Source organism: Silene latifolia, chromosome 4, assembly GCF_048544455.1.
Source record: "Silene latifolia isolate original U9 population chromosome 4, ASM4854445v1, whole genome shotgun sequence".
Classification (NCBI taxonomy): domain Eukaryota; kingdom Viridiplantae; phylum Streptophyta; class Magnoliopsida; order Caryophyllales; family Caryophyllaceae; genus Silene; species Silene latifolia.
The window spans coordinates 112604739-112616170 of NC_133529.1; the positions used below are offsets into that span (position 1 = coordinate 112604739).

At 35.3% G+C, this 11432-nt stretch overlaps 1 protein-coding gene across 1 annotated transcript; it reads right to left on the reverse strand.

Annotated features, from left to right (window-relative positions):
- Nucleotides 1-6508: 6508 nt before the first annotated feature.
- Nucleotides 6509-8857, reverse strand: LOC141651957 (protein FAR-RED IMPAIRED RESPONSE 1-like). Its single transcript, XM_074459644.1, has 3 exons — nt 8029-8857; nt 7102-7605; nt 6509-6525 (listed from the first exon to the last, which is right to left on the reverse strand). The coding sequence occupies exons 1-3, from the start codon at nt 8855-8857 to the stop codon at nt 6509-6511; spliced, it is 1350 nt and encodes a 449-aa protein (XP_074315745.1).
- Between the last annotated feature and the right edge of the window lie 2575 nt (nt 8858-11432).

An 11432-nucleotide genomic window follows, 5' to 3' on the forward strand; every position in this document is an offset into this window, starting at 1 on the left:
TTGATGGAGATGGAGAAGATGTTGGGGATGAAGATTTTGGAGATGGGGAAGCTGTTTCCCTTGGTAGTGATGAAGTAGGCCGTGATAATGATCGTGAAGTCGCTACAGATCAGATAATGGAGACTGTAAAGTTTTAAACAGCGATGAATTTAATGAAGGTGTTGATTCAGGGAAAGAGGAAGAGGAAGGGCCAATGGGGGATGTAGGTGTACAAGTAATGGAAGTTGTTCAGAGATCATCTGTTAAGGATGTACAAAATTCTCTTGAGTTGAAACTCTATAAAAGGCGTCAAGAACAGGAATGCAACATACGTTATAAAAAGCGTAAAGTTGTCCAAGAGTCGGTGAAAGTAGTAGAAAATGTTATTCCCGAAGATCTCTTAACTGATCGTGAAATTATTGAGCAATATTATTCACCTGAGGATGTTGATGAAGCTATTAGGAAGGGGGCCCTTAATGCTGCTCGTCAGATGGAGCAAGTACAAGCTGCTGATGAGGGTGGGCCTATTGGTGGCGATCTTTGAAACGGTGAGAAGGAGTCGAGTGGATGTTAAGTCAATGGAGATTCTCGCCTCCCCGCTACTAAGTTCCTTTTACGATCCGTGAGCTTAATGATGCGGAGCGGAGAATTGTGGAAAGGCGAGTCACAATTGATGGGAACTCAAGTGGGATGTGAACACCATGAGAGACCCCGTGAACGTTAACATTGTCACTTTGGTGATTTATTGGGAAATGAAGACGCGGTTATGGATGAAGGAAATGATGTAGCAAATAATCCGGTGGTGGTGGTAAAGGAGGATCTTTGGGGAGAAAGTGGTGGACAGTGTGGTGGAGACCGCAATGGAGGACGATAAAGAAAGGATCATGGAGGTAATCAGTTGTAGTTAAGCTATGCTTCCTAAAGTTACATTATTTGGAAGTTGGAATGATAGTATTATTTGAAGGGGCATCATTGTGTGTTGCTGTTACTTTTTTAGTGGTTAGAGTTATATTTTTTTTTGCTGAAATTACGTTTTTGTGTTTGTCTGGTTGAAATTACACTATCTACTATCAAAGTTATACTTTTTGTAATTAGAATTACCCTTTTAAGTTGAGTGTTATTTGCCATTTTTTAGTTTTTGTTTGAATCCATTTTTTGATGTTGAACTTCAAATTAGTATTTTTCCCGAAATTACATTTTGGAGGAGACATTTGACTTATTTATTCAAATTTCGTAACACGTCGCTATTGTTCATCCCCAGTGGAGGTTACAGTGTAGGATGCGACCGAAAAGTCATTCGACTTACCACTTACTTTTTGGTCTACTGCTGAAGTAGATGAGGCCTTTCGTTGGGGTGCGGTTCAAGAGAAAGGGCAGTCTGAACCTAGTGAGGTTGCAACAGTAGAACCTGGGAAAGTGAATGACGTGACTGATGAGTTATTGGGAAATGAAGACGAGGATATTCCTGAAGATAATGATGCAGCAAATAATCTGGTTGTTGTTGGAAAGCATGTGGTGGATGATTCGGTGGAGAATGTGGTGGACAATGCGGTTGAGACTGTGATTGAGGACGTGGCAGTGAAGGATCATGGTGGTAAGCAGTTATAGTTTTGATATGCAGTTCCTTTTTGAGTGGTTAGAATTTCAGTTCTATTAGAATTACACTTTCTAACAGAACTTTTTGAAATTACACTTTTTGTTGTTAAAATTACACTTTTCATTGTTAGAATTATAGTTTTTACCATTACACTTTATTTGTTAAAATAACACTTTTGATTTTTAAAATTACACTTTTTGTTGTTAGAATTACAGTTTCTGTTATTAAAATTATACTTTTTACCATTACAGTTACACTTATTTATATAGTACTGAAATAACACTTTTGGTTGTTACAATTACACTTTTGGTTGTTAGAATTACAGTTTTACCATTACACTTTATTTGTTGTTAGAATTACAGTTTCTGTTATTAGAATTATAATTTTTAGCATTACAGTTACACTTATTTATATAGTACTGAAATTACACTTTTGCTTTTTAAAATTATACTTTTGTCTGCTAGAATTATACTTTTTAATATTACAGTTTCACTTATTTATATAGTCTGGTTGAAGTGACACTTTCTTTCCATAAAGTGTTTTTTTTTTGTATCTAGAATTACACTTTTAAATTTACTAAGAGTCACTATTGTTCAACTGCAGTTGAAGTTAACGTGCAGGAATCGCCCGTAAAGTCACTCGAGTTTACATGCACTGTATATACCACTGCAGAGTTAGATGAAGCTTTTCGTTGTGCTGCGGTTCAAGAGAAAGGGGAGCCTGAGACTGGCGAGGTTGCGGTTTGTGAGGTGCGGGGGCAACGCATGTGGAGATCCCTGTCCCAGAACCGTACGTGCCCTATAGTCATCTAAGCTACCATCCATTTTTACTTCACTCGTCCGAGGTCTTACCCTGCATGGAGCACGTCATTGAGAACCTTGGTTGTTCGATAGACTGCGGTGCACCTGCTTCTGATAAGAAGATCGTCACGTTTGTATCGGAATGGAGTAACCATGCCCTTGACCCAGTGTTCAGTAGGAGGAAAAATGTGATTGATTATGCGTTTAATGAATCAGATGCGTTTGACAAATTGTGAGTAATTGATGCATTTTGTTCTTATAAATGGTTATGTATATAATGAGATTGTTTTTGCTAATTAAATATCGATTTTGTAGGGAACATTTGGTAACATTTAACGAGTTTTTATTCATAACCCGGGAAGACATTGTCACTCTGAGGCCTACGTAGCAAATTATGACCAGTGTAATTGATGGTTGGTGCCTACTTCTCAACCATATCATGAAGCCTACAGCTGTATCCCGTTGTTTCTTCGGCATGAGTCACACAGTAAGTTATTCTACTGTTAATTAAATTTGTGTTGCAGGGTAATTCCTACATTATGGTTGGGAACAATTTTGATAAAAGTGTCATTCCTTAGAATAGAATTACACTTTTTGGGTCTAAAGTGTAATTACACTTTTGATAAAAGTGTCATTCCTTAGAATAAAATTACACTTTTCTCTACAAAAATTACACTTTTGTGTGTGCTGAAATGACAGTCTTTCTGTGTTACAGTTACATTGTCTTGACATATTGCTGAAATTACACTTTTGGTTGTTAAAATTACACTTTTTATTGTTAGAATTACAGTTTTTATCATTACAGTTATATATTGCTGAAATTACACTTTTGGTTGTTAAAATTACACTTTTTGTTGTTAGAATTACACTTTTTATCATTACAGTTATATATTGCTGAAATTACACTTTTGGTTGTTAGAATTACACTGTTTGTGGTTAGAATTACACTTTTTATCATTACAGTTATATAGCTACTAATGTCATTAAATTGATAATAACAAAATGTCAGTAAAATTACACTTTTTGGGTCTAAAGTTACACTTTTCCTGTATTACAGAAAGGTATTTATCAACCTTTTCTGACAACATCATCTTTCTTATTGCAACATTAGGACTGGGCGCGGTATATTTGGAAGGACAAGAAGAAAGGAAAAGGGTTGAATAAAGATGAAGATGTTTACGGTGGTCGGGACGGTTGGTCGACACTGCATTCTTCACCATTTCAGCTTGACTCAGATATGGTGAGTTCTTCATATTTCAAGATAGGGCATGTGTAGCATTATTCTTTACCATGTTTGGCTAAACATTACATATATATGTTCAGATCTTTCTCCCTGTATTATCTGGTGATGGTGATCATTACAGCTGTGTGTGCATTAACTTCTTAACCGAGCAAATTGAGTACCTTGACAACCGTAAGTATGATGAAGACTTAGAAAAGCTGCCTTATGGTGGGATTGCACTTATTACAGTAATTTTTCTATAAAGTACTCAATTTTGAGAAATCATTTTTTTCTAAAGAACTGTCTACCTAACACACACACATATGTATATGCATATATCAGGTTGCGTTAATGGGGAAGTATTTGGTGAGTAAAGGCATGTCTAAAGGCTCAAAGGTCGCTGATTTTAAGCTCGTTAACATTCAATTCAGTTGGCAAAAAGTTAGTTATTCGAGAAATGACTGTGGTGTTTATATGATGCTTACAATGATGTTTTATTTTGGGAACCTGTTTGAATGTGGCCTTGGGAAAGCTGTGAATATGAACCCGTTTCGTGCTGAGATTGCGGCAACCCTTGTCCTATGTGACATTAACAAAGAAAGGGAAGATGTATTACGCCGTGTTGATGCTTTTAGAGAGGTTGCTTCTCATCCACTGACTATCAACTTGGATGCCAACAAGAGAAAAACGATTCTTGTCGATATCGGGGCTAGCAAAGCAAGCATGTCGATGCTTGGATGTCAAGAGCCCGCCCTGATAGTTACGCATGTTAGTATGCGGCCACCTTCTGGCCAAAAACTATCTGCCGTAAAGAGCCACCCTCGTGGGAAGGGGGATGGGTTGGGCTGTTCACTTGATTTTCGTAGTGGTGGTGCCAAGACTCAAGTGGTGTCCAAGATGCTCCGGAACAACCAAAGTTTGATAAAGGATATTAAAACGTTCAGAAAGCATGTTGCTGACTACTGTTTGGTGGATGACCAAAATTTCGATGATGGGTCAGTTTTCATGAATTTAACCTAGTTTTGATTTAATTGTTAAAATTACACTTTTGATTTTTAAAATTACACTTTCTGTTGTTAGAATTACAGTTTCTGTTAATAGAATTACACATTTTACCATTACAGTTACACTTATTTATATAGTACTGAAATTACACATTTGATTGCTAAAATTATACTTTTGTCTGCTAGAATTATACTTTTTAATATTATTGTTATACTTATTTATATAGTCTGGTTGAAGTTACAACCAAAGTTTGATAAAGGATATTTTGTGGGTCAGTTTGGTGGATGACCAAAATTTCGATGATGGGTCTGTTTTCATGAATTTCACCTACTGTAAATGACGCTATCTGAAAATGTCAATTTTTCACTCAGTTTTGTTTTATGTTATTACGTTCGCAGTGAGCAATTAGTTTGGTACACTAGGCACACTCAGCTACAGCGGAAGGACCTAATGTCTATGGCCCCTGATAGACCAATGTCGTGGAATGTGATCGAGTGTTGGTCGATATTGCTGAACCAGTTAGAGAAGGAGGAATACGGTAAAGAGGCAAGGATGATATTTCTCGGTATCAGGCACATGGTAATTAAAGTTACTCTTATATAGTTTTATTTATACGTGCTTTAGTCATTCAACTTTGTTCTGTAGTTACACATTTCTGGAGTTAAAGTTATACTTTTTTGTGATACAGTTACACCTTATAAGCAGTCTGTTTTTCTTATTAGAGTTATACTTTCACTAAAAGCTGTTACTTATAGTTAATGGTCACTGTTTGCTTGTTTAGGAGATATTGCTTGTATTGTTGGGTACTTTTGAGCAAAGCAGGCACGTGCACACAAGCAGGAGAACCTGGTTGATAAACTGTTCAACGTGTGGGACACCTTCATCGTCGACAGTAATCGAACTGCTGACATGAATACAGATTTACTCTTTGTCCCATTCAACATCAGCGACCATTGGGCATGTGTATGTATCAACTCCAGAGCACGGACCATTGACTTGCTTGACCACCAGCGGCATGCAGATTTGGACAGATCACTCATGGGAAAGGCGACTCGTTTAATTGTACGTTGTCCTCCAAATCTTGCCATCTAAAACCTGTTAATATAATACTCTTTTTAATGTACGGTCAAATATTTTCAGGGAAGTTTAATGAGCGACTACTTGGACTCAAGAAAATTTGACAAAGGAAAAGAGATTGTCAATTTTACAGTCCGCCAGATACCGTTTAGTGGTGTCTCAAGTGTTCTCAACATACCAGAGTCTGGTCTGTTCACCATAATGGCGATGTTATTGTACGAGGGTGTTTCATTTGAGCATCCGGACATGGAAAGGAAGGTTGCAAGGCGTTATTTGGTGATACAGCTAGTCACAACACTTGTACTAGCTGACATGAACATCATACGACCTGTTGTTCAGAAGAAGGTGGAGACCTTTATTGTTAGCAAAGACAAATTATTCCAAGACGTGCAAAGCAAGCGTAGGATTAAGAAGGCTGGTAAAAAAAAATAACAAGTCTTAGTTTGACAATCTAATTTTGAATGATGCTTTGTATGAAATTATCTTGTTGATAGCTAACATCATGTGACAGTTAATTATGTGTAACAATGTAAGTAGGAACATTTTGTGACTTTGAACTTTGTACTTATTTTGACGTTTTCTGACTTTAATGAAGATAAGATGTTACTTCAAATTAATTGTCATTCTGATCTGATAAAGTGTAATTCTAATCAAATAAACTGTAATTATCCAACCAAAAGCAATTCCAGTTGAATTACAATATAAGTCACCAAAATTATGACTTTAACAAAGATAAAATGTACTTCAAATTAATTGTTATTCTGATCAGATAAAGTGTAAATCTAATCAAAAAAAGTGTAATTCTGATCACACAAAGTGTAATTCTAATCAAATAAACTGTAAGTCTGAACACACAGTGTAACTTTAACAAGTGAATGTTATAACTTATGCGTAATTATCCAACCAAAAGCAATTTCAGTTGAATTACAATATAAGTCACCAAAATTATGACTTTAACAAAGATAAAATGGTACTTCAAATTAATTGTTATTCTGATCAGATAAAGTGTAATTCTAATCAAAAAAAAGTGTAACTCTGATCACACAAAGTGTAACTTTAAGTACTAAATGTTATAACTGGTGAATAATTATACAACCAAAAGCTTGTCCAGGGGAATTACAAAATAAATTAGCCAAAAGGACCTCATGGTTGCTCAATTATACATCAGAATTACAATTACTTTTACTCTTCTTCTTCTTCTTCTTCTTCTTCTTCTTCTTCTTCTTCCTCTTCTTCTTCTTCTTCTACCTCTTCTTCTTCTTCTTCTTCTTCTTCTTCTTCTTCTTCTTCTTCTTCTTCTTCTTCTGATTCTGATTCTTCCCCAAATGATGCCCCAGATGCTGGTGGAGTAGGTGGGTGTTGTGCAAAAGGGTTAGGACAATTCCTCTTGTCGTGATTCGCTAATTGCTTGTAATTTTTACACATGCGCTTCGGCTTCATCGCCAAGGCTATTGCTTTAGTCTTACTCGACAAGAGTCTCTTTCCACTTCCCTTATTTTTCGATTTCTTTGGTGGAAATATAGTTACTTCCTGAGTAGTAGAACACCCAATAAGCGCAACCATTTGCTGTTCTTTACTCATTTGTGAACCTAATAGTGCCAGTTTGTCCTTAAAAATTTTTATGAGAGACGAAAAGCTGTCAACTACTTCCTTGCTTCTTCCCATCAGTATCCCAACTGTCTGGTGTACCTCGCGCCACATTTTTGACATGGAAATCTGCTTGACATCTATTATATCAATCTCTTCGGCTGGATCACCATTACAATTGAAGGATTTTGACCGGAGTGCATCTTTACACCATTTGTTCACAACATACTCATCCGGTATAGTCTTCACTCCGTTAGATGAGTAAATCCATATTATATGCCTGCACAGAATTCCCTTCCTTTCAAGCATTCTGCAGCTGCAACTTGCTTTATACGTAACTAATTCACCAATATATAGTAAATTGTTAGATTGTCACAGCTATATATTTCGTAATTACAATAGGAAAATGTGTAATTTCAAGTAAGAGTTAGTGTAACACTTTTCATTTCTAAAATTACACTTTTTGTTGTTAGAATTACAGTTTCTGTTATTAGAATTATACTTTTTACCATTACAGTTACACTTATTTATATAGTACTGAAATTACACTTTTGATTGTTAAAATTATACTTTTGTCTGCTAGAATTACACTTTTTAATATTGCAGTTTCACTTATTTATATAGTCTGGTTGAAGTTATACTTTATTTCCATAAAGTGTGTATTTTTTTATCTAGAATTACACTTTTAAACTTACTAAGTGTCACTATAATGTAACTTCAACCAGGAAAAAGATCAGAACTTCAGTATTCAAGGCTTTTACCTGGGCAGTACGTAACATCGTAATTCTTGTCCCTGCTTGCATCTCTTACAGTAGTCACCTCTAAAGAGTCGGTTTCGGCAAAACCTCTACTCTTACATGTATCGATCGAATACTTGGCCTCCTCTTGGAACTCCTTAAAAACTTTATGAGTGTACACCTTTGCACCGTCAGCCTCAAGAGCCAAATGCGTCTCCATTTTAGGAGAAGTGTGCTTGTCTTCGTTGTCAAGCTTCTTATGCGTATGCCGTTGTTGGTCCATAGCACTCTTAAAACGCAGCAAAAACTCAAGCAATGTACCTGATTTGCCCTCAAATCTTTTAAAAAAACTATTTTCACTCTCTGGTCTTTGGGTCGTCCTCATAATAGCTCCCATCTCTAGGTCCCTGCAATGTGCCATTACCCACTGGTTCCTTTTCGAGAACATTTCTTTAAACCAGTCAATGTTATTGAGTCCATGTTTTTCGCCTATCTCTTCCCATCTAGCATCGAATTCTGCAGCTTCAATGTCCTCATCCCATATAATGGTATTTATTTTCCTTATAAATACAATATAATCTTCTCTTGTCACCCCATACTTAGTAGGCACTTTGTTCATGATATGCCACATGCAAAATCGGTGCCTCGCTTTCTTGAACACAAGTGGTACCGCTTTCAAAATGCCTGGATCCTGATCGGTAATAATATAATTAGGCTCCTTTCCACCCATTGCCACCAGGAAACGGCTCAAAACCCACTGAAAGGAATCAGCGTCCTCATGTGCGACAAGGGCTGCACAGAATGTGACATACCGCTTATGGTTATCCACCCCGGTGAACGGTGTGAAGGCCATATCATACTTGTTGGTTGTATACGTTGGATCGAACGACACACAATCCCCAAAAGCAGAGTAATTCCTTCTTGCAAAGATCAGCCCAAATAGCTCTACTCAAGCTACCGTCAGAGTCAACATCATAGTCAAAGAAGAACCCTTCCTTATTTACAGCCATTTCCTTAAAGTGATCTATGAACAATTGGCCATCCCGTTCATGAATGTAACATTTCACATTTCTGTGAAAGTTCGTAAAATCATTTAGGCTAGCTCCAATGTTCTCAAAACCATTTACGTGTTCTTTCAACATTTTGTATGTCTTCGTTGCTCCTATCTTCAGCTGTAAATGAATGATATACTTTAAGGCATCAGCATAGGAAACATCTTTATGATGCCCCAAATAAGTGTAATTTTGACAATTAAAAGTGTAATCTCAGCACTATATAAATGAAGGTAACTGTAATATTAACAGTGTAATTCTAACAGTCAAAAGTGTAATTCTAACAATCAAAAGTGTAATTTCAGCACAATATAAATAAGTGTAATTTTAATAGAACAAAGTGTAATTCTAACAGGCAAAAGTGTAATTCCAAATAAGTGTAATTGTAATAAAAGGCTAACTAGATGACACACCCTACAATTATAAAGGATAATGATTTTCTGATAATCAGTTCAGTTGCATTTCAGCTGTAAATGAATGATATACGTAAGTGTAACTGTAACATAAAAACTGAAATTTCAGCACTATATAAATATGTGTGACTGCAATATAAAAAAGTGTAATTCTAACAATCAAAAGTGTAATTTCAGCACAATATAAATAAGTGTAATTTTAATAGAACAAAGTGTAATTCTAACAGGCAAAAGTGTAATTCCAAATAAGTGTAATTGTAATAAAAGGCTAACTAGATGACACACCCTACAATTATAAAGGATAATGATTTTTTCGATAATCGATTCGATTGCATTTCATTTTGTAAATGAATGATATACGTAAGTGTAATCGTAACATAAAATGAAATTTCAAAGACTATATAAATATGTGTGACCTGCAATATAAAAAAGTGTAATTCTAACAATCAAAAGTGTAATTTCAAAGACAATATAAATAAGTGTAATTTTAATAGAACAAAGTGTAATTCTAACAGGCAAAAGTGTAATTCCAAATAAGTGTAATTGTAATAAAAGGCTAACTAGATGACACACCCTACAATTATAAAGGATAATGATTTTCTGATAATCAGTTCAGTTGCATTTCAGCTGTAAATGAATGATATACGTAAGTGTAATCGTAACATAAAATCGAAATTTCAGACTATATAAATATGTGTGATTTATGCAATATAAAAAAGTGTAATTCTAACAATCAAAAGTGTAATTTCAGCACAATATAAATAAGTGTAATTTTAATAGAACAAAGTGTAATTCTAACAGGCAAAAGTGTAATTCCAAATAAGTATAACTGTAATTAACAAAAGTGTAATGTTAGATAATAAAAGTGTAATTCCATAGATTGGTGTCATAAATAGAGAGCCAAAGACTACCTCAAGCACTCACCCTATAATTATAAAGGATAATCATTTTGTGATAATCTGTTAAGTTGCATGAATGACTTCGAAACTCTCGTCACTGGTCGATATGAGCTCATGGTTGTGTCCTGCACGAAAGCGATCAATGAATAACCCCCCATTCTTCATAAATAGTCTAATCCTCGCTTTGCATCCCACGCGCCTGACTTTGTGCTTTCGCACCCCATCCTGACGCCCACTTCTCTCTATTTCTTTTTTATATTTGAACCCTTCTCGGTTGCAAACCAACAGCTTTGACTTGATTGCCCCGTCACGCCAACTTTTGGTCGTGTATTTCCGTACATCGAAACCGCAAGCAATTGCATAGATCTTATAGAATGTCACTGCTTCCTCGATTTCCAAAAAATCCTGCCCAATATATGGTGTAAACTTTGCTTCTACTACCCTGCAAAATTCCTCCTCATTTGGCTTTCTTTTGCTATTGTCCTGAGCAGTATCTGTCAATGGGTGAAACAATATTCTCCACAAGCTTCATCTTAGACAACAAATATATAATTTTAATAAAGAAAATTGTAATTTAAACAGAAGACAACAAAAAGTACAACTGTCATCCAGACCTAAAATGTAAGTTAAACATTAGTGTAACTTTAACAAACAAAAGTGTAACTTCCGTGAATAAAAGTGTAATTCTAGTCGACAATGTTGTAATTCCAAATATTAGTGTAATTTTAACAATAATAAGTGTAATTTCAGTGAATAAAAGTGTAATTTCAACAAAGCATAATTTTAGTGCAAGGAAATGCAACTCTAGTCGACAATGGTGTAATTGCAAAGATTTGTGGCAAATTTAAAGGAATCAGCATATCAAACATTTATCTGATGACTCAAATAAGTGTAACTTTAATCAAGAAAATTGTAACTTCAGTAAATTAAAGTGTAACTTATCCATTTCTGCAATAGAATAGTTTTATATTTTCCATGATGTAACTCTAATTTCAGAAACTGTAATTTTAACTGAAATATGTTTAATTTCAAGTAACAAAAAGCGTATTTTCAAACACACGTGC